This window comes from Amphiura filiformis, chromosome 5, assembly GCF_039555335.1.
Source record: "Amphiura filiformis chromosome 5, Afil_fr2py, whole genome shotgun sequence".
Lineage (NCBI taxonomy): Eukaryota > Metazoa > Echinodermata > Ophiuroidea > Amphilepidida > Amphiuridae > Amphiura > Amphiura filiformis.
The window spans coordinates 33738073-33762542 of NC_092632.1; the positions used below are offsets into that span (position 1 = coordinate 33738073).

A 24470-nucleotide genomic window follows, 5' to 3' on the forward strand; every position below is an offset into this window, starting at 1 on the left:
ATTCCTTAGAAAGTAGGCCTATAAAATAAATAAATATTGGTTAAAGAAGGTCATGTTGAAGAAGAATGTGGAGTATACATAAGTTGGTCCTTATCTATTGTGTTATAGTTTAGCTACAATTTCTTTTCATCATTTTTATATCAACTTTTACCTGCCAATCATATACTAATTAATATTCATCATATGAATATTTAAAGATTTATAGTGTGTAGTTATAGCCTAACTTGTTCATAGAGGGCAGGCTTTTGTAGTCCATTAGATTTACACTGCAACAGTGTGCATTACCCTGGAGACAGGATCTCATGATCATAAAACAATTTCCTCAAATAGTCGCTCCCCTTCAAATAAACCGCCCCAGCAGTTTTTGTGACGAAAATAACCCTCAAATTAATGCCCCCTCGGGCCCTCTGAACAAAGGGCCCAATTTTACATGTTTTTGACTGCAATACTACAAATTTCACCTGAAAAGTTCATGAAAACAGTGCGTAAAATCTCATAACACTTACATTTTTCAATGACCGCAAATGACTGGCCATCAGAGTTTGATTGTATACCCACAGTAGTGAACCGGAAGTCATTGATCCAAAGTTCATAGTTCGTAACTTCAGCGTGCGTTTTAAGCTTACCAATATGATTTTAACAGTAATTATCATTAAAAATGGCCTCTAATAAACGCCTCCCTTTGGAAAATACAACCGGCCAGGGGTGTTTAATTGAGGAAATACGGTACTTCATTCACCTTGAATTGGACTGGTATATTTAACATTTTTTTTAACCTGATCTTTTGGCATATTTGTAATGTTTACACATGTCTGAACTTACCATTCATTGGGATCTGACATATTTGTCATAGGCTTCGGAATTGTGGGGCTGGTGGGGATCAGCCCCCCCCCCCCCAGTAATTTGGGTGCAGGCTTGAATACTCTTCAATAAGTCCAGGTGATACTCCAATAAGTCCAGGTAATATTGGCCTATTTTTTTGCCATATTTTAAGACAGGGAGTGTTGTCATCCCCCATGCTGAAACTCTTTTGCAGTCACTGTTTGTTGAACAGAGCAATTATTAAAAGCTCCACAGTCATTAAAGCGGCCAAGATTGTACAAGGGTTTTCTTTAAATATTACCTCAGTATTTTGACTTTAAACCTGACAAGAAAATCTTCCTGACAGCTTGTTGTTACTAATATCATTTTTCAATTTTTGGCAAAGAATAACAAATTTAAATATTTGACAGAAATTGTATATTGTGGCTTCAAACTCAAGTCTGGGGTGCTGTTTGAAATATGGAGAGACAAAAGGGCCTGATGTTATTGTTGTTTTATATTTCCATATGGGGCTATGCACTTTGTGTTTCATATTTGTGTATATCATTCAAGTTCTCTGGTTTACAAGTGCTTTACAGTCTACCAGGACACAAGTACAGTCCCTAGTTGACCATGTGATGATGTAAGAGACTAGGAAAGTGTTTTCTTTGGAGTTCCATGAACTTGAACTTACAAACAGGTCAATATCAAAAACAGATTTATACAACTATATAAATCAGATAAATACAAATAGTCAACATTTCAGGTGAAAAAGGATAGAAACTTGTAATATTGATCTGCAGATGAAATTATGAATTTGTTGCTGTTTTGGCATACAGTCGTATGACGATTTTTGGACAAAATGAGTTATGTAAACTTTCAAAATCTGTGAATGAAGCTCTATATATTCACAAAGTTTTGAGACCTAACTGTAATTAGTTAATGAGATATGGCACTAATTAGTGTGATACGACATGGTTTTTATGTACCCCCCCCCCAAAAAAAAACCATCATTCTGCATTTTAACATACAGTGGTATCATGATACATTGCCATAGGCCACCTGTAACATTGTAAATCATTCCACAGGTTCAAGTTCAATCTCTTTCTATTATTGCATTTGACAGACATTATGTGTGTTTCAATGTTCCAGGTGCCATCACTCTTATCCATGCTCATGGAAAGCAATTGAAAACATCCTCTTTTTGTATTTGTAAAAAAAACACCAAGATTATTACAAAATTACACATTTGGGTCATCTAAGAAGCGGAAGCAGTGCTCCCTGGAACCCCCCCCCCCCAATTTACATGACCCTACATGCCAAGGACTATGTGAAATCAGGGAAGATGCATGGCAACTGCAAGTGCAATATATAGGCCTAGGCTATAGAGGTATTCAGCTCCGAAAAGAGCTGAAAAGGTTGCTAACCTCTGACTAAATATTATAATCTACATGTACATATTGTATTTGGTCTTTGCAGACTTTGCCATTGAATCACATAAATGTTTTTAGGTACACAAATCAGCACCAGGTTCAATGCCTTCATGGTCATGGTCAAAGTGTCTTCATGGTCAAGTTCAAATTAATTTCAATAAATCAATATGATTATGACTTGCTCAATGTTTATTTTGCACAAACAAATGGTGTAACTATCTGGGAGTTTGTTTGTTTGTTGATTATACATGTCACATGTCAGTTGTCGGGTCTATCTACATAGGACAGTAATGGCACTTGCACATAGGCATTAAATATAAAGTGTCTATGGGGTGTTCACAGATTTGGGGGTCAATGTCATAAATTACTGTTTCTGTTGTTGCTTCTGCTGCTGAATGTTCACATCATTCACATACACACAGACTTTCTCCTCCTCTCTCTTTCACTCCGAAATAAACAAGAAAAACAATGCAGTAACATTGCCATGTCAAACTTACTTCACGAAAGCCATGTTTATGTAGAAGCTGCCTTATAACTTTACACTCAGTGCGTACCATCTTGTATGCCAAATGGTATTTTTCTGCAAAGGGAAAAAAATCACAAACTTACATATTACTCATAAAATACAGAAAGCCCTGCAAAATACAAAACACCTTTGCAAGGGAGGAACATTGGGGAATATTCTTGAGAACCAGGTAAAGAGAAACATGGGAATACGCATTGTTTAAACTTTGGGACACTTTCCAACAGTGATTAATGTTTAATACAATGTAATACAACAACAGGTGCTTTTATGTTTTATAGAATTTTTTATGTCACACATCTGTGATCTGTACCTGGAATGAAATATGAAATACAAGCCTAAAGAGAACATTATATTTTGATGTGGAGAACAACAACAGCCAACATTATCACAGCTCCACATTTTGCACTGTACATATGTTTGAATGACAAATACGAACTATTAATGTTAAAAACATACATGATTAACAAATTTTCTGTTGTTTTTTGGTCAAGTCAATACTGAAACCGAAACATACACCGAAAAACCTACAAAAATATCATTTTTGGTCATAAATCAAAACCCATCCCCAAACATTACCCTAGCACTCTTCCTCTTATCCATTGAACCCTTCCCATAACCCAGAACACTTCCCCTAACGTGATAGCGAATAATTGTATTGTTTTTTTTCTTCAACAATTTTTTTCCACAAAAACTGACCCCAAAAAAATTAATAGACCCTAAATTAATTGTTCAAGGTTGCAAACTAGAAAATATATCAATTAAAAAAAAAGCGACAATTTTTAGCAGTTTACATCAGTGATTAATAAATGAATTTTGACATAATCGAGTATGTTTACTTTATGTATTTCATTGTTGGAATACTATTCCACTTTGTATTCTATATCACATTTCATTTTGTAATTGAATCATTGCAAATTGAATTCAATAAAATACTCTCAGTGGGTATAGAATTAGGTCTAGGCCAGAGGTACAGGCTTAGGGTTCCTTAATTCCCTATTTATTATTATAAAAGGTAATATTCAATAATATTATGAAGAGAGTGGTTGTGTTGCACTGTATTCCATTTCTAATATTGCAAATATTGTGAAATTGAATCATCAGGTGAAATAGAATAGGGTCATCCCTGCCACTTTTCTTAGAATTATGCTGTCCAAACTTCTTCACCTACAAACAAAGGAAAGTGTACAGGCAAACACACCCACAAATTGTCAGACAAGTCAACTATAAAAGCAAACAAACGGGAAAGAAGCATCCCCACACACACACCTACATACACCCACCCCTGCATACCCCAACCCCGGGACCCCTACAGGAATTTGTCCTGTTTATTTCTGGACTTGACTTGTGACTTCTGATTTGTGAATGGAGATGTGTAATTTCACTGCGATGAACATACAATGTCTGTGTCATTTGGGTGGGTAAATAGGATTTTATGCACTCTCAGTCATGGCCCTTGTATAATGTACATACATATATGGCAAGATAATTTCTCACTATCATGATTTTGGCTGCACATTTTACACTCATACCCATTTAATACCCACTACAATATATATACCGGTATACACAAATGAATCTAGTTGTGACCATCTTTCATGATGTCAGCCTATGGGTCCAAAAAAAAGCTTTCTAAAATCCATAATCAAGTCTGTAATAGGTTCAAGCATAATATAGTTGAATAATCTCTGTGATTTAAAGGCAGTGGCTGCGCGCGGGGCATGAGGGGGCAAATCCCCCAGTCAGAACTCTTGCCCCTTGTTGCCCCCCCCCAGTAAAAACCCAAAATTATGAAAAATTTTACCTTTTTGCGGTAATTTTGCGCAAAATTTGTTGATTTTGCCCCCCCTTGAAATTCACTTTGCCCCCTCAATGCTCCCCCCGAAAAAATTCCTGGCACCGACACTGTTTAAAGGCCCATTCAGTGATTTGCTCATCCAGACAATCGTAAAAATCATGAAAATTAAGGTTTTGGTATCTTTGTCATTGTTATAGATGTGCTAACATAGCCTGCTAGTGGTTCAGCTGAAAACTCTGTATTTAAGACAAAATAAGGCATTTACATGAAATTTGTAATTTATATACTGACAAGTATGTAAATTAGCTATGGGGCCTCAACTTTGACAATACTGCTGTTTTTCTCATTTATTGCCAAAGTTTTTCCATTTCAAAAATACCTAATGACAATTTTCATGACTTATCCTTCACTTTTTTAGGCAATTTATAAACAATTTAAATGTTTTTGTATGTTCGCTGGAACCACTGAAAGGGCCTTTAATAAATGAGTTCAAACTCCCAAAACTCTCAGTCAATGTGTTAGATCAATACCTATCTAAAAAGCTGTAGTAGGAAAGAACTAACAACCCCTGAAGGAAGTTATTTATCCAGGCTTTTCATTTGCTAGTTCTTGAACCACAATTATTGCCTGCTTTCCGGACTCCACACTTTTGCAATTACCTTGGGCAACGGAAGTAGAATGAAAGTGCACCAATATTGTCCATTATCATTTCCTGTGAAGGCTACCATGGAAGGACTACCCAGAGAAACAATATCCACCACAATCACCACACCATACCCCACCCTTACAACCACCACCACTCTACCCCAACTCTAAGCCCACACCACCCTTTTCATACCCCCTTATCCCAACCTAATCTTACCCAAACATTCCTACCCCTTTCCACACCCATCTACAACCTCACCCTACCCTTATTTACCCCACACCCAACTACACCCTACTGCACCACCTTACTACCCCCTACACTCTTACACCTTACCCTACTTTATACCATAACTCACCTCTACCCTTACCCACACCCTTACCCACACCTACATATATTACATATTTCCACTGTCACACTAAATACAGGACTAAATGTTGGTTCTATTTCTTTCCTAAACTTAACCGAATGTCAGAAGGCAAAGACCTTTCTCTCCAGGATCTGTATATCGACATGCCTCATAACACCAGTAAACATGTAGGTAATACTGTTAAATTCCCATTCATATACCCATTCATATACATACAGATTACACATATGCTGCCAGTAACTGTGCAAGGAGTAAACATGAAGACATTGTGGCACTTTTGCACTCGCAAAAGTAAACTAAAAACTCCACAATAATGTAAGAACAACTCTAAACTCCTGACAACTCATAAAATCAAACTCATAACTCACCCATTTTATCTTACAACATGCACTCACAACCTATACCTCACTTCATCCTAATTCAAGGTGTATGACTGGATGTATCTTGTGAGTTGCGAGTTTATAAAATATCAAATGGCTATACCACATGATATTTATAAAGAAACCCCCTAAAATAAATTGTAGTGGTATTTACCAGTCCCCCATACTTACCAACCAATGCTGAATGCAGTAGGTGGTATTAAACTTTTACATTTGGGTTTTTATTTGGTGCTGCTTGAGGGGGGTTTCTTCATAATTATATCATGTGGTATAGCCATTTGATATGTAATAAACTGGCAACTCACAAGATTATACATGTGCCTTGAATTTATAGGATGATGTGAGGTAAGCTATATTTGGGGTAAACTACAGTGAAGTTTTGTATACCTCCAGTTGCATAGAGTCTTCGAATTTTCTTGAAAACACATTCTGGTCTGAATATTACAACAGGAGTTGATTTCCTTGGACCACTCCATACGATATTGTCTTGACCATCACTGAAAAACAAAGAAAATGTTGGACATCAATTTAATTGTTCAAACTGTTGTGGATGATACTCATTCAATTATCTTGTCAGTGATTAGTGTGAATAATGATAGAATAGTGTGAATAAATACATTCCTTGCAGCCTTTTGAGTGCATGGTTGGGTGTAAATGGTGGGGGGAAGGAACATATAAAGTCTCAACTTTTTAATCAATCAGATCACATCTGATTGAATGTTTAGATTCAAACATTATCTATTGGTTACTAGGTTAGGCTAAGGCATGTTTCTACTGGGGAAATGTTGCCGGGTGATGCTGTTTAGTTTCAAGTGTTACAGTTACTGGTTAACATGCTCAGTAGAAACAGATCGGTTCGGAATGACTCGGTGTGGCCACCAGGCAACCACCTCATGAGGTAGATCACGCAGTGTGACACCTGGGGTCCATTTCACTAAACTTTTAACCCTACGTATCTTTCAGCTGTGCACAAGTTACGAATAACCTTTTACTATAACTTACCAAAGGTACCGATTGCAAGTCATTTTAGCGAATTATCGTAAATTACAGTTGATTTTGAGACTTGTTGATAAAGTTGAGTGAAAATGGACCCCTGTCATTTTTGCCAGCAGAAACATGGTTGCTGCATGTTGCACTTCATTTTAGGTACATCAATGTATCCGATTATGGCCTTACAAGCTCCAGTGTGTGGGTCAGGAAAACGTTTTCAGTACTTCCAATACACACCACAAGTGCACAAAATTTCTGTGACTGCTGCACTCACATCCCGTAATTAGACAATGCCTCATTTCAAATATATAGTTTTAGTTTTGGTTTTGGTTTTGGTCACGTGGTTTCCTATTGTCCTGCCTAACCACTTGAATCATAAGATATCGGACCCACTGTTTCTACCCTTTGTTTAAAACCAACATTTGTGTCAGTCAGTTTCGGGTTTGGTTTCAGTTTCTTATAAGTGGTGTGGATCGTAAAATTATTTGATTTGAAGTTACCTACTCTAAGTATACAAAAGAAATGTTTAAATTTCGAGTGCAATATTCACGAGCAGAGAAGTCGAACAAAGCAGTCTACATTTGAAAGCATTGATTTAGTTTGAAAGCATTGACTTGAGACTACTTAATTAGCCTAAGTTGATTTCACTGTGAAAATATATAGACCATCGAAATATTTCCACAGACATTACAATAGGCACTTGACAGATTATGACTTCAGTGTTATAAACACTATTATACACAACTCTATTTATGTGCATGTCGCATGACGGAAGATCAATATCATAGAAAGCTGGTTTAAACTAACTTTTATTCAATTTATTTATTGGAGAATAGAGAGAGAGAGATAGAAGAGATCGCCAGGGAAAGAGGGTATGTGTGTGTGAGGGGAGGGGTAAGGGTAAGGAGAAAGAGAAACAGAGGGGAGAGAGCATTGGAAGTGGGAAGGGAAGGAGGGGAGAGGGGGCTCAAGAGTGGAGTGGAATAATAGGGAAGAGTCGATATCGAGTGTGGGGAGGGGGGAGGAGGAGGTTATATATAGGTGGCGGAGGAACATAGGTAAGAGGTATGGGTTGTGCTGTCCGGGGAATAATCTAATTCATAATCAAATCATCTACATCATCTACATCATCATGCATCGTTTATATTTCAGACAAATAAACAAAACACCCCCACCCTCACCCCTCAATATATGCACATGATGTCTATGCATAACTTATCAAACGAATCTCGGAACTCGGATGTAATTTTATGGTGTCATGGAAGTGTGCCACATACGGCAGAGAGCATCAAAAGTCGTCCGCGTTGATAGATATCGATAATGAAAATGTTAGCACAATAGGCTATTATATACGTATGGTTATACTTATAGGCCATTATACTTTTGATTATATATACCCTCTTGTGTCCTCCCAGCACAATAGTGTTATGATTGCATACCAGTTCATCTCCACATTTTAATCCCTTGATTTTTGGTTTCTGAACAATAGAGAAACCAAAACTATATATTTGAAATGAGGGAATGGATTCTCAATTTTGGTTCCCCAAAATCTGGAAAGGGGGAGGGCAAGGAATTCACCAACCTGGGGGTACACATCAAACTACTAACACAGAGCTCTCGGTCTGTGGGTCTGTGGGTCTGTGGGTCTGTGGATATCTTAGGCTAAGTGGGTTATAAGGTCAGGAGCTCAACTGCAGTAGTAGTGGAAACATACCTCTGGCAGTCACTAGAGAAAGAGTTCAAGTAACACATGCATGCACCGTAATGTCTACCATTGCTGCACATTATTTTTGAATTTCAAACTTTGTCCTAATGGTCTGCAAATGGTACAGATTTGTCATTTCTGTCTGTTGGTAAGGGTATGGAAGTGGTTGTGTAAGCCTACCCATAATGCAATGTGAAGTGGTTGTTTACCCATAATGCAATTTGTAAAGTTGCTCCAATCGGGTTGTAACTCGGGGATAGACACTCCGGGAGTATAAAACCGCAAAGGTCATCTAAGGTCAAAGGTCAGGTATTTAATTTAAAGTTCCTCTGATCGGGCTTTAACTCGGGTAAAATAAGCCCTACCAAACTGCAAAGGTCATCCGAGGTCAAAGGTCAGGTCCAATTTGAAGCTACTCCAATTGGGCTGTAACTCGGGAAAATGATCATCCTCAACACTCGGGGAGTCTAAAACCGCAAAGGTCATCCGATGTCAAAGATCAGGTCAAATTTGAAGTTGTTCCAATTGGGCTGTAACTTGCGGAAAATAATCCCTGACTCCCGGAGAGTATAATAATTTAATATTGTGCAACCCCTAAGCATCCATATAAATGATCTGGTTGATGGTGAATCGGATTGTGGCCCTTTGTGGGTCACCTGGCACAACTTACAGAGTGTCCAGTATAAATATGTCTTGTTTCAGGGGCATTGGAAGTGTGTGCAGCCCATTAGTACTGTACAGTCAACAATAAAGGAAATCCTATAACTCCTATAACATGTTTTCTTGTCCCTCCTTTGGTGCCACATATATGGTGTGAAAACATCAAGTACAGGTTGACTTGCTACTCTAAAACACTAACTATACCCATCAGTACAGTAAAATAGGGCCTACACCAGTAATATTAGACCTTGTAAGGTTTGGATCAAAACCAGTACATTTTGCAGTCAACCGAAAAAGGTCTGTATCATTCCGGCCTTTTCCGGGATATATTGTTTAACATTTATACATTTAGAGTCTGCATAAAATTGTTTTTAAATTTCATAATCATATTCTATTTTGATCTGGAAAAGCTTATCTGTATTTATTTATCAATCATAAGTATTATTATATGTATTTATTTACATTTTAAAAGTAATCTAAAAGTTAACCTTGACCCATTTACACAGAGCCTAAAGTCAACTTCAGTCCAATTTGTGTAAACAGAGTTATAGCGATTTCGCCAAACTGGACTTTTGTTAAATTCAAACTTGACTTCAAATTGTGATTTTGCAGTGTAAATGAACACACAATTAGTTCATATTGATTAGGCCTATTGCCCTTTCCCGACTGACCTCCAAAAAAAAATCAGTCGCTTTTTTTTTATCAATTTGGAAATTATGTAGCTTTTTAAACATTTTCTACAAGTGACATGGATGGAAAGACAGGAGAATAAATTCCTGGATCCTCGACAAGATTGGTACAAGTCTAACCATCAGAAGCGGCATAATGGAGAGAAAGCTGAAGTACTTTTGGTCATATTGTCAGGAAACACAGAGGTTTAGAAAAACAGATTTTGCAAGGGGCTAAGGAAGGCCGACGAAGAAGAGGATGTCCACCAACATCTTGGACTAATGACGTGAAGCTGGTTTCTAACCAAGGAATGCAAGGTGCAACGCACTTGGCATCAGATCGAGTGAGATGGCGTACTCTTGTGAAGACCACAGCAGCGCTACACAGCGCCACCTGACAGAGAGAGAGAGAGAGATGGAGTACTATTTAGGTGTAGACCTAATATATTCTTCACCTCTAGATATCAATGAATGCTGTATATTTAAAACAAATGGTATATTTCTTGAACTGCATGAACTTTTAGTCATACAGTTCATGTACATTTTGTTGCCTCCTTGTTACTGACCAAGTCCAAGAACTGTCCGCTGAAAGTCTTCGGTGATTTTAACTTATCTATTTGCTTTTATTACTGATTTCCGTAGCTGTGCGATCGGGATACATGCGCCACATTGGGGCATGCATCACACACTCCCTGCAAATTTTTTTTTTTTTTTTTTTTATCTTTTTTTTTTTCTATCATTTATGTCTAGGTCCAGGGTCACTACAAAACCAAAAAATAAATAAAAATGTTTTTTGCAATTTTTTAAAATTTTTTGCAATTTCGGTACCGGTTACCCGCCTGAAAAATGCGCTGGTACCCGGGCACAAAATTACCTAAAAATCACACCCCTATTGGGATTCCAATCACTCTGAAGAAGTATGTCGTCTAAGACATGTATATGAAACTGTCAAGTCAGTATCAATAATTTTGATTTTGTAAGATGAAAATATATCCTTGTATGGTTATTTCTTTTAAGAGACAGACAATGTCATCAATCAACTAACTTACCCAGCTCCTCCTTCCTCCTCATCTTCATCACTGGAGTCATCATTACTCCCATCATCACTCCCTTGATCAGTAGTAGCACTAGTGGCAGTTGTTCCTGTGTTACCACCATCGGAGGAGTGACCACTGTCGCTGTCGCTGTCTTTAGGTCCTGCTGCTCCGCTGTCATTGCTGTCAGTGTCAGAGTCGTTGTCAGTTGTTGACATGGCTGAGTGCCGAAATCTGTGTGACACACAAAATATTCCTCTGTTATTTCAAGGGAATTTTTTTTCCAATATAAAACATTGTAAGAACAAAATGAAATATCTGTTTTAAAAAAACCAAAACCATAAATTAACTGCGACAAATGATAATATACATGTATTTGCATTCCTACTTCCCCTCCCCCGATATATTTCCCACCTGAGCAAGAAATGGCCAACCCTGATTGTGTTCCTACCCCTGCTTCAAATTTCAAAATTGCGCAATTTTGCGCAAATACTTTGAAGCCATTTTTGAAAATAGCGCAATTATCGCTAGAGTGGAGAGTAAAAGTGAAAATCTCAAAATCGTGCCATTTTATTAGTGCAAAATTGCGCAATTACTTTCAAGCCATTTTTGAGAATAGCGGAATAGCGCAATTATCGCTAAAGTGGAGCGTTATCACTACAGTGGATAGGTAAAATGGAAATCTCACAATTGCACAATTTAGCGCAAAATTGTGCAATTACGGTACTTTGAAGCCATTTTTGAAAATAGCGGAATAGCGCAATTATCACTAGAGTGGAGAGTTGAAGTGAAAATCTCGAAACTGCGCAATTTAGCGCAATAATTGTGCTATTATCATAACTTTCATAATTGCAACATTTAGTTTTGCGCTAATTCAAAATGTGGTTGATAATTGCGCTAATTTCAACAACTTATTATCATAATAGCGCTATTTTCATTGAGCATTTTGAAAGTTTCATAATTGCAACTTCTATGTGTTGAAGCCTGGATGGACTAACCAAGTAGGTGTCAGTCGATGGGGACTTTGAAGAGGCTAAAATAACGGTCCTAAACAATCACTGAAAGCTTGACAAATCGGAATATTTCCAAAAATGTCATTCAAAGCTTATCCACTACATTGTATCTATGGCCAAAACATGGCTGTTTTTGTTGAACCATGAAATGGTATCAGCCTATATGAGTGTATGTTACTAGCTTACTTACTTACTTACTTACTAGCTTACTAACTGACTAACCATTTGGTCTGAAATGGACATATCTCTAAATGTTACGAAGGTATGACCCCATGAGTGGTGTCATATGAAAGAAGACAACATAACGAATATAATAAAAATATTTCCAAACGTCAGAGTTCATCCAGGGGTCACAGGGGTCAAAAAAGGTCATATTTATCCAAAAATGCTCCGATTGAGCTTAAATTTAAATGCAATGGTTCTTATGACATTCTAAACATGTTTAAAACATTAAAAAATTTATTTAAGGTCATTAAGGGGTCAAAGGTCAAGTTTTTCAAAATGCTCCAATTGAGCTGAAATTTAAATTATGCAATGATCCTTATGACATTCTAAACATTTAAAAAATATTTTAAAATTCATTTAAGGTCCATTAAGGGGTCATAAAGGGGTCAAAGGTCAAGTTTTTCAAAATGCTCCAATTGAGCTGAAATTTATATGCAATGATCCTTATGACATTTTTAAAATTTTAAAAACATGTTAAGATTCATTTAAGGTCATTAAGTGGTCATAAAGGGGTCAAAGGTCAAGTTTTCCAAAATGTCTCGATTGAGCTGAAATTTAAATGAAATGATCCTTATGACATTCTAAACATGTTGAAAATATTTTAAAATTCATTTAAGGTCATTAAGGGGCAATAAACGCCACTCCGCATTTCGAGATTATGTCCATTACAGACTTCAGGTGACAGTGGTATAGGCCTACCACAATATACTGCCGAAGCCACATGGTTCAGCTATGGTGCGGTTATCGCTCTAGTTTTTAATTTCACACACCGGAAACAAAAACAAATCCGCAAAATTTGGGTCGGTCGGGCCGTACGGTAGAACAGGGTTTTTTTCGTCCCTTTACCTGGACTTTGAACTGGTTTTGCATATTTACAATGTGTCTGAATGTTGATGCTCATGTGATTAACACATATTCAATGGGATCATATGGCCATGTGTCTTTCTCATGTGGTGATAATAAGTACAAAAATGTAATGAATGATGGCAGCAACAACAACAACAATCCCATCCAAAAAAACATCGAAAAAAACCACCCAAACATGACAAACAACTTGTTTATACTAAGCATACAGCTTTTTTGACCCACTTTCTAGGAACAAAATACCGATGAGAATCTAATCCACCGTTACTGAGACCAGAAAGCTGTGTCTCTCACGATGCAAAACCGGATGTAGGGAAAACAGATTTGGTGAGCGTAAGGCTCTATACTATAAATGTTCCAGCATGGCAGCTCATGGAGTAAGCAAAATTTAGTGTTTTCGGTAATCCACTGTATAAAGATTCCATTATACATGTATTACTGGATCCAGTAATTGACTATGATTATTAATTTACAGTCATAATATTATATAACCAACGCAATCAACTATAAAGAAGTACAAAAGTGAAGTAGCAAAATGTGAACACCATGACCTTCCCTCTTTGAGCTGTTCTAGATGTGCCTGTAGCGGTAAGTAAATATTTCGCGATCAGAGGGGAGGGGCAGTCTCAGGACCTGTAGTGATCAGAGGGTTTGCATGAAGGCGCTGGAACTGACAATAGCCATAATATCAAAGAATAGCAACACTGACTGCTAATCTGCAATTATCAATGAAATTAGCGCAATTATGAACTAGATGCCACAGTAATGTGTTTTACCAAACACGAATATCTATGCCCGTGACCACACCTAACCCCTTTCCCCTAAATTGGTGAGCACCATGTGAAAGCACTTGTTTTAAGCTTTCATTTGATATACATGTAATGCTCATTACCATTACTCGTTGACTGCCGATAAAACGCCTAATAAAGACTTAGTCACCGGACGCGCCGCCAGTTAAAGTACATGCCCTATCACACCACTCCACACCATACATAAATTCTCCCAGTCACATTTCCCAAATATGAAATTAAAAAAAGTCAAACTTTAATTTACTTCTTTTGAAGTTTGGCAGAGGCGGGGTTCGAACTCACGGCGCAACGCTTAGTACTCTATGAGCCTAGCGCCTTAGACCACTCGGCCACCAAGTCTTGTTGTTATTCATTTGAAACTTATTTAAAAATATAATCGCTACCACGTGACACGCAAAGACAGAACACGTATTATATTTTGGAATTTTATCATTAATGTGTATTATAATAGAGCTACCATTATTTATATTGTTGAATTCTCAAGCGCATCATTTCAATTGGGTTTTATTCCTAAAGCCCGATACTGACTCCACCTGTACATTTTAATTTCATCGCGGGATGCTGAGATGTTTGAAAAGCATCGCAGCATCGCATCGAGCTACCAAGTGGAGTCAGGATCGGGCTTAATTCGAACCACCAGCATCCATGGTTCGATGTAGAGAGTCTTTCCTATTCAGAGGAAATATTGCAATTACACACCTTATTGCCTTTTAACAATAACCAATGACACTAGCACGTAATTCCAGTCAAGCACCAATCTTTAATCCTATTGTTGAAGAGGATAATAAGCTTATACTTATGTATAGCATTCGTAAAAAGATTAAGTCTTGGTTTGCTTTGGTTAAGTCCTGTTCAAGTGGTGGATTAACCAACAATTAACAATGAGAGTACATTCCTGAACCTCGTTCAGTTGGCGATGATTTGAAGTGACCGCCAATTACGACCATTTGATATTTAATAGGGGCCTACCAGCAATGTGGAAAAAAGAAATAATGTAGTGCCAAAATAATGTACTATTACGGAAGTTTAACAAGTTACAACTCCGCTTCTGCAGTACGAATGTCAGCGGCGAATATCAGGTTATTATTTCCCAGTCTTGAAAAAAAAATGCAGGCAGAGGTGGGAATCGATCTCGGTACCTCCCGGTTAAAAAGCACTGTGCAAAACCACTAAGCCAACTAAATATCTGTCGTGAGATGCTTGACATTAATCTCTGATATTGCTGAATGGAACAAATCGCGGAATTAAATCAGTAATAAAAGAAGTAGATTCTTATTTAGCGGCCAAATTGGATAAAAGGGGAAATATTTGTCCCTGCTCTAAAGAAAATATAGGTTAGAAAATTATCAAATAAATTTAAATTAAAAATTGAGACTTTATATTTATTTATTTCACAAGGCGGCATTTTCACAGACAAACACTGTATATGCTAAAAACTCGACCCTCATTACTAGATGATGGCATAGCTCCGTCTTAGAGCATCAGACTGGTAATGTCAATATCGTTGGTTCGAATCCGCCTGCCAGCAATGGTTATTATGATTTTAATGCTACGCTACAATTTGTTCAATTTTTTTTCATTTATTTATTCATTCATTCATTCATTCATTCATTCATTCATTCACTCACTCACTCACTCATTCATTCATTCATTCATTCATTCATTCATTCATTCATTTATTTATTTATTTATTTATTTATTTATTTATTTAATTTGATATATTTGAAAGGTGTATTTGAGCAATTTGAAATTTTTACCCCCGTATAATCCTATGGGGTCATTTTGAACCCACCCCCTCCCAAATTGCCAAAACCTATGAGTTTAAATCATACATAATGATCAGTACGTCAATCATGAGTGAACACCGGTTGGTCACTGCATTTATTTGGGAATGGGTAGGCACTGCAGCTTGATTCAACATCCACAACATGATAATGTGTGCACATGCTACATTATATACACTTGTAGGCCTATGTTGTTGTTGGTGTATAAGTAATGGGCCTTGCAATTGAAATGCCTCAAGCTTTTAATCCGATATGCAGATTATCTATTTGTTTTCATGAATTGGAAGACATTCTTTGATGTATTACTGAGCTCAATGATCTGAAATTACTGGAGTGTGAGGTCAGCATAGTATTTTATTAACAGAAAGTATAGAGGCCCTGCATGAAATTATCGATTGGCTCCAAACAAAGAATTTGAGCCGGTGTCCTTCACCGTAGTTATGGCGGAGTGCAGTCCATTCAATCAAATGTTGTCATCAACCTATTTGATTGCAATCATGCTTTTGTTGAATGCATTTGAGTAGTCCGCCATATTTACGGGATGATATGTCACATGCAAGGCCTCTATTAATAATGACATGATGAACATAGTCATTGATGCATCAGTTTTAAAATAGACTAGGCGGTTACCATATTTTGCGGTTCTCGGCTGGGCGCGATTACCAGGCTGATGGTGACATGTCCATATGACAGTTTTTACTAATTTGACCTCAGATGACCCCTGGCGACCCCAAAATGACCTTCCAAAAATTTGGCTCTAAATGTTGACTGTACCCACCAAGTTTCATGCCCATACGACAGTTTTTAGTAATTTGACCTCAGATGACCCCTGGGTGACCTTGGATGACCCCAAAATGATCTAAACTTATAACTCTAAATGTTGACTGTACCCACCAAGTTTCATGCCCATATATGAGTTTTTACTAATTTGACCTCAGATGACCCGTGGTGACCTTGGATGACCCCAAAATGACCTTCAAAAAATGTTGTTTTAAATGTTGACTGTACCTACCAAGTTTCATGCCCATACGACACTTTTTTAGTAATTTGACCTCAGATGAACCCTGGGAGCGGACCCCGGTGTCAAATGACTTTAAAACGAACATAAACATCTTCTTGACAGGACAGAACTACACCCACCCACCGAGTTTGAGCCCCGTACGACCTAGTTTCATGCCCATATGACAGTTTTTAGTCATTTGACCTCAAATGACCCCTTGGAGGGGGCCCCGGGGTCGGATAACTTAACGAACATGAACATCTTCTTGCCAGGACAGAACTACACCCACCCACCGAGTTTGAGTCCCGTAGGACCTAGTTTCATGCAAGATATGGCAGTTTTAGTCATTTGACCTCAAATGACCCCTTGGAGGGGCCCTCGGGGTCGGATGACTTAACTAACATAAACTTCTTCTTGCCAGGACAGAACTACACCCACCCACCGAGTTTGAGCCCCGTGCACGACCCACGACGGCCTCACATTAGCAGTCACAGACAAAACCTAAATCTACAGAATATATCCATTCTCGAAAGAGCTCAAAATAAATAACTTAGAAAATTTTCTTGATGTCCTTTAACATGTTTCCATAGTTAACCATCGTTAGCCATGGATATCTATGCTGTAGAACTGACCGGTGACTAAGTCCGATTTATTGGGACGTTTATCGACCATCAACGAGTAATGCACTGGACTGGCCCACACTCTCTCTAATACCCTACCAAGCCTTCACTCTCATTTATACCCCCATCAGACCACCACTCTCTCTAAAACACCACCAGACTGGACCACAATCTCTCTTATACCCCATCAGAACCCTCAATCTCTCTTATACTCCACCAGATCATCACTCTCTCTGAAACACCACAAGACTGGACCACACTCTCTCTAATAGCCACCAGACCCTCACTCTCTCTAATACCCCACCAGACACTCACTCTCTCTTATACCCCATCAGACACTCACTCGCTCTAAAACATCACCAGACTGACCCATACTCTCTCTAATCTAATACCCCATCAAGCCTTCACTCTCTCTTATACTCCATCAGGCCCTCACACTCTCTAAAACACCACCAGACTGGACCACACTCTCTCTAATATCCCATCCCTTAATCAACCACACCCCTTGTCCCATCATGACAACCTTTTGAGGTGGTCCAAAATCAAAAATCAAAATGCCTACACATTCCCTTTTAAGGGAGTTTTTGTCAAGTGATCAATTTCCTTGACGTGCGATTCAGACCTTTATCATTGCAAACACAGGTAGCTGACAAAATACTACCTATTGCGCTACACTGTGTTAATAAATACCTATTTTGCTTTTTAAACCCTTTAGACTTTGACCTCTGGGGATGCGGCTAACATAGAATACATCTAGGGTCATGGGTCATCATTGTACCAAGTATGAACCCTGAGGGCGCTGTAGTTCCTGAGCTAGAGCTGTTTGAAATTTTACACATATTGCCCCCTGTAGCCCATGACCTTTGACCTCTGGGGTCGATGTTACTGCAGAAAATATCTAAGGGTCATGGGCCATCGTTGTACCGAGTACGAACCCTGAGGGCGCTATAGTTCTTGAGCTAAAGCTGTTTTAAAAGTTTACACATATTACTCCCTGTAGCCTATGACCTTTGACCTCTGGGGTCGTGGGTTACCATAGGTTACATTTAGGGTCATGGGTCATCATTATACTAAGTATGAACCCTGAGGGCGCTATAGTTCTTGAGCTAGAGCTGTTTGAAATTTTACACATATTGCCCCCTGTAGCCCATGACCTTTGACCTCTGGGGTCGGGGGTACCCTAGGAAATTTTCAGGGGTCATGGGCCATCATTATACCAAGTATGGGCCCCGAGGCTACTTTAGTTCTTGAGCTAGAGGAGTGCAAAGAAGTGGTCTTAAGGAGAAGGAGGAGAAGGCGAAGACGAAGGAGAAGACTAAACACAACAAATACAATATCTATGCCCCGTTGCACGGGCATAGATAACTAAACTAGTTTTTGTTTGTTTTTATTGTTGCCTATGAATGATCTTTTACAGTAAACAATATTGCCAATATATCTCACACAAGCCAATGTTGTAGGCTACATATTGTCCTGTTTTAACTCAACCGGATCCGGAGATTGACCTGGAGCCAATCTCCTCTGCCTGAAGCCCACAAAGAACAGCATAGCAAACTTTTTGGTTTCAGCCTCTTAGTCTAAAAATGGCAATGCTTCTGGTGTGTGGAAGGGGGGAGGGGTATGATTGAGAGGGTACATACACGTACATGTAGGTGGGTGTAATTTTTTTCTGTGGGGGTAGGGTTGTGGGCCCGGTGTGGGTGTGTATGTGTGAGAGTCACAATGTAGGTGTTCAATTTTTGTAACAATGCCAGCTATACGGTGAAATTGAGCTAGCAACATGCAACCTATGTTGTTTGAAGTCCAAGTTGCCAAAATAGTTTTCCTGATCAAGGCATGCTATACATACTGTCTGTTGCCATGGTACATCATTGCCTGCATCAGATATTTGCAAACACTTGTCAAATGATTGATTGGTGAACTCACATGGAGTGATATCACAGAAAAGTTTTGGAAATATGAAAACACAAACAATCCCCCACATTGCATAGTTTGGGCAACACACTTCGGATTTATTCATTTATGAACATGACAACAGGTTGTCTAGAATCCAATGCAACGTTGTCGAGTCAATTTCCATTCCTGGCTTTCAATACATCTGTTTGGACTAGATACAATGTAGGCCTATATGGCTGGCCTGAATACAAAACTTGTTTAAACTGGCACATGGCAAAGGTTATGCGCACTGAGAGCCATCATTGGTTTCATATGCTATAAATACTCAATTTTCACCTCACACATTGAACCAAACATTCATGTATGCAAAGGGTCCCAACCACATTTCATGTTGTCAGTGTAAACATTAGGCCTATAAAGTTAATTATTTGGTTATTTAAAAGCGGTAACCAACCACATTGTTTTGTAGAGTTAGTCCACATTTTCTCTCTTTTTCCCATTTTTAAGTATTAACGTCCAATTTAAATTTCAACTCAGGTAGTACAGTGGTAAAGCTCTGGACCGGTAATCCAGCGACCGGGATTCAATCCCCGCTGAGTCCTGATTATTTCTCTCTCAATATTTTCATAGGCCAGTTTGCTCGAGCCCCAATCACGCCATTTAAATTATAATTTCTTGAGCTTGCATCGTTTATTTCAGATCCTCGCATATATTAATTTGTGTTTCGCATTGTCTTACGCCCTGCTAGGGTGAAGCATATAGGCCACCTCCTTGTTCACAATTTAAATTTTCATGAATAACTTTCGATTTTAAGGCCCTTCACAATTGATTCTGAATTAAATGTTGAAGATTGTAAAAAAAAGGACGATCAATCCAAACAATGGATGTTTTTAGTTTTATACAGCTAAAAAAAATTAAGGATTAAGATTTGCCTTTCTTGACATAAACAATATCTGAATGTCTGAAATGCTACATTTGACTCACTGGACATGACCAGGATTATTTCAATACCGAGACACAAAATCACCATATACGCTCCCCTCTAATAAACAGTGTCGTCTTTTTTAAAGACAGTTCTTGTTTTAAATGAAAAAGTGACCAATATATAAGGCAGCATACCACTAAATCCTTCCACATTTGGTGTGACCCTTGATAGGTTGGTATTGCAAACAAGATGATGAGCCATGATTGTTTATTATAATCAAATTAAAAGATATGCATTTGATCAATGTTCAGAATATCATAAAATGGTGCATCTTGATCTGGTCAAAAAGTTGGGTTCCGGAGGTGATAAGAAGGCATTTGTGCAAACTTAAAAGGTGCTTTTCAGGTCCTCACAGCTCAAAAGTTGGTCTCAACTTGTTTCAAAAAACTTTTTATTAAATTTCATACAGTCGGAACTTTCAAATAATGTAACATGGGGTAGAAAAACAAACTTACTTTCTTGTATTTTTATGTGTATTTCAATATTTACTTAGTGGTGTGCGCTACACTGTGCGCCCTTCGATGTATGCAAACATCTCCATGCCTATCATGTGACTGTGCACATTTCATCAATGACAAACCCTAAATTCTAATTTAAAGTTCCCAATTATGGTAGAATTTCACAAAATACATCACATTCTTGATTAAAATGCACTTACAGATGTATTTTCTTAGTATTTACCGCGATATGTTGTTGCATGGGCACCGCCATATTTGAACCTGGAAACAAACCGGAAACAAGTCATACTTTGCGATTCTGGTCCTGATTTTTATGGGGTTTTTTCACTGAAAAATTGCTCCTAATAAATGCCCCTTTCGAAAAAAAATGCATGTCCTTATCCCCAGTGTATTTTATATTACAGGCATTTTGATGTGAATGTGGCCATCATGTTCCTGATCACTTTAATCTTATGAGAAACAATCATTTTGATAATGCATATATGTATGTTCCATTAATTGTTAAGTGTCATTTTATAATCGGACACAGTGCAACACACACATGTATTTCATTTTCATATCAAAGACAATATGATTTCAACTCTTCTGATAAACATTGTACGTGCACTATACCTTTAAATTGATAGCAAAACGAGTTTGATTTCATATTCACGCTTTTCACAGTAAATACTACATGTATGACTCATCTGTCTCTCAGTTGGGTTTTGGGTACATGGACATCTTATAAATATATGATCATACTAAACTACCAATGCAGTGCATCAAGTCTGAAAATACATTCATTGTACACAATTTTTATATCAGATGCACTATTCTCAGCAAATGTATACAGTGGAAAACATCTGGTACAGTTCTGTAAAAGTGGAAATTTTAGCGCTCAATGTAGCTACCCAAGTAAATAAAAATGTGTCAATAATGTTCTCTTTATGTATATAGCTCTATGTAAGAAAACCCAAAATCAATTCAAATTGGTAAAGCGCAAAAAATGTGAAAATAAATACTTTTCTCAAAATTACAATTTAAATAGTCTCATTGTGATCTTTCTTAATAATAAGAATTAGATGCAGACAACATAAACAGACACACTTTTTACTTTAAACATGCACACAATCCCTTGACTGGGAAATTTCCATGACGTCAGCCCTCAGTGCCATCACATGAGATGATGTTCTGTGTTCACATTGTGAGCAACCGATGCATGTATTGAAATTAAATGCCCTAATAGAGACAAAACTCATTAACAATTTGATAGGAATCAATACAAAACTGGGTCATGGTAACATAGTATGGTCCACAGGTCTGTTGGTTCATTATCATTTCCTCAAAAGATAACATCATGGAATAGAAAAAAAAATGTTTGGATTATGCCAGTTATGGGCTTCAAATAGTGTTAAAGTCAATTTCTATTTAATAATATAAATATAATACATTGTATAATTTGGGCAGTTCATTTGACCGAATACTAGTACCGGGGGTAGTTGAAACATAAAAATTATTGTAATACTGCATGTACATTGTAACATATGGCTGTTGAATTCATGTTGTGATCATTCATGGTCATGGGCGATTCATTTTAAGAAAGGCATCAAGAAAAAAACTCATTCTAGTTTCTACAGTTGATGGGCGGACTTTTTTTTTCCAAATGACTCTCCTTGTGGCATTTTATAGATGGAGCAGGGAGAGTGCTCTACATGTACTCTCACTTTCCTGGATGGAATTGTCAGAAAAATATTAACATGTGCAGTACAACAATAAATACATAAATAAAATAAAACAAAAAAATTACAAAATCAATCAATCAATCAACCAATTAAATCAATAAATAAACTTAATAACTAGTTTACTTCACTGCCACTTCATATACCACACCATTTGGGTATTTATAAGCACTAAGCACGTTCAGACCCGAATTATTACTCGAGTTAAATTTTTTACAACCCGTGATAAAATACCACAAATATTTTCGCTAACTCGACAGATTGGCAATACATAGCTTACCCTGACCTTTTAACACGACCTGCTGACGTGAATTTACCACAACCATTTTGTACCCAGGGATAATTTCCGGAAGTAGTGCGCAGGTTCTATAAGTAAATATGCAGTCCGATTGTAAACCAATAATATCATTTGAGTAAAAATCGCAACGGAAAATGGATGTGAAATTTAAGCCCTTTTGAAAACGTGATGCAAAACATTCTAAAAGAATTTAACTGTGATTTAACTGTTGACCAAATATTTTGCCAAAATGTTTGCCCAAATATGTTTTAAAAACGTATTCATGATCTTTATATCCCGCTTTATATAAGCCGACATTTAAATGCTATTAAAAGGTTTTGTCTAACCGTTTTAAGAACACTTTTGTATTTGCTGGGTCATTAGGCCTACACTCATATCAGCGAAGAAAAAAATGCATGCCTTGTTTCATCTAAAGTAGTTTAGAGCAAGAACTGACTGAACGCCGATGGTTAATTTGTAGTGAGGTCAAATCTGCAGATTTGGCAAAAAGGTCATGTTTACCTCGACTGTTACCTCTAGTGCGATCCACACAGGCATCTACCGCGACTGCTACGGTCGGGTTAAGGATTTACCTCTGACTTTTTCCAGAGGTAAATCAGTCGTGTTAAGGCCGGGATAAGCTGTCCCGACTGCTGTCCAGACGGGCACAAACTTGACCTTTATCACGAGCTTACCCCGACTGGGCACTTTACTCAAGGTAAATACCCCTTTACTCGAGTTCAATACCCTACGTCTGAACACGGCTTATGGCTACCCCAAATAGCTCCCCATTTAAGGTGGTCTTAACTGGATTAAGCCATGGGATTGAAAGTTTTAGATTTGCATCCATCACTTTTTCAAACCACATGAATGTGGTCGTTTTTCATTTATCATTATTCATTATTACTTTCAGTAGGCTTCATCCACAAATTTAAGTGAATGCATTGAACAGAGGTATCATTCATGAGTGCACAGATTGAAGCTATTGGTATATGGATACGATCTAGTACTAGGGTGGCCCTTGCCGTGTCAATTATTACATAATAAAGGCTTTAAAAGCATTTTACAAGCAGCTTGTCATCCAGTACTTGAAATTGTTGTTTCAGAGCCTTGTTTTGTCAAAATAATTAATTTTTTTTAAATAATGAAAATTTCATGTGGTGGGTTTTGATGCAATGCGGGTTGTGGACACAAATCGTAAGATTTTTATTACCATGGCCCCAATAAGGAAACTTTTGAACCTCGTAACTACTAAATTGCTTAAAGTATATAAAAGTATACTTAGAATGGGCAGACTTGACAAATTCAAGAGGTCAATTTTGTCAAAAATGTTCACTTTTGGAGAAAATCACAAAATTGACCCACATTTTTTTGGGAAACGTAACCCATCTTTTTTTATTAACTTCACCAAAAATATTGTAAATTTGGGCGAAAATCAGGCTTTTTATGATTTTTGGGCAGCATTTAGCATTTTTTTTTCCATTTTTGGTGAAAATTTCTCAAATGCTATATTTAGAGAATATAAATACTTTTCATAATTTCCATTTCACTTTTTGTTGATCAAACCCTAGATCATACTTAAATTATTTTAGATGAAGGATCAATCCTTTAGATATAAAATTATCTTGCATTTTTTCTCAGCTTTCTGTGGGTCTTGTTTTTAAACCTGGGAAATAAAATAAATTGTCTAGAAAATATACACCAATTCACAACAAATTACATGGATGAGTGCATGGATTCAAATGGAGAGTCAGACTGTATTTTTGGAATTGTATGGACATTGACAGTGGAACGGCAGCGTGCCATGTCCCATGCG

General features: G+C 37.5%; 1 protein-coding gene across 9 annotated transcripts in view; it reads right to left on the reverse strand.

The window, feature by feature from the left end:
* The window catches only part of LOC140153011 (tubulin polyglutamylase TTLL5-like), a 181574-nt gene that overhangs the window by 142943 nt on the left and 14161 nt on the right, over positions 1-24470 (reverse strand). For all 9 annotated transcript variants that reach the window (XM_072175591.1, XM_072175590.1, XM_072175586.1 and 6 more), the window contains exons 2-4: positions 11021-11239; positions 6336-6445; positions 2732-2814 (exon numbers count right to left, since the gene is read on the reverse strand). In XM_072175591.1, the coding sequence (XP_072031692.1) occupies positions 2732-2814; positions 6336-6445; positions 11021-11223 (396 nt within the window). In that variant the 5' untranslated portion in view covers positions 11224-11239. The remainder of the gene's footprint in view (positions 1-2731; positions 2815-6335; positions 6446-11020; positions 11240-24470) is intronic.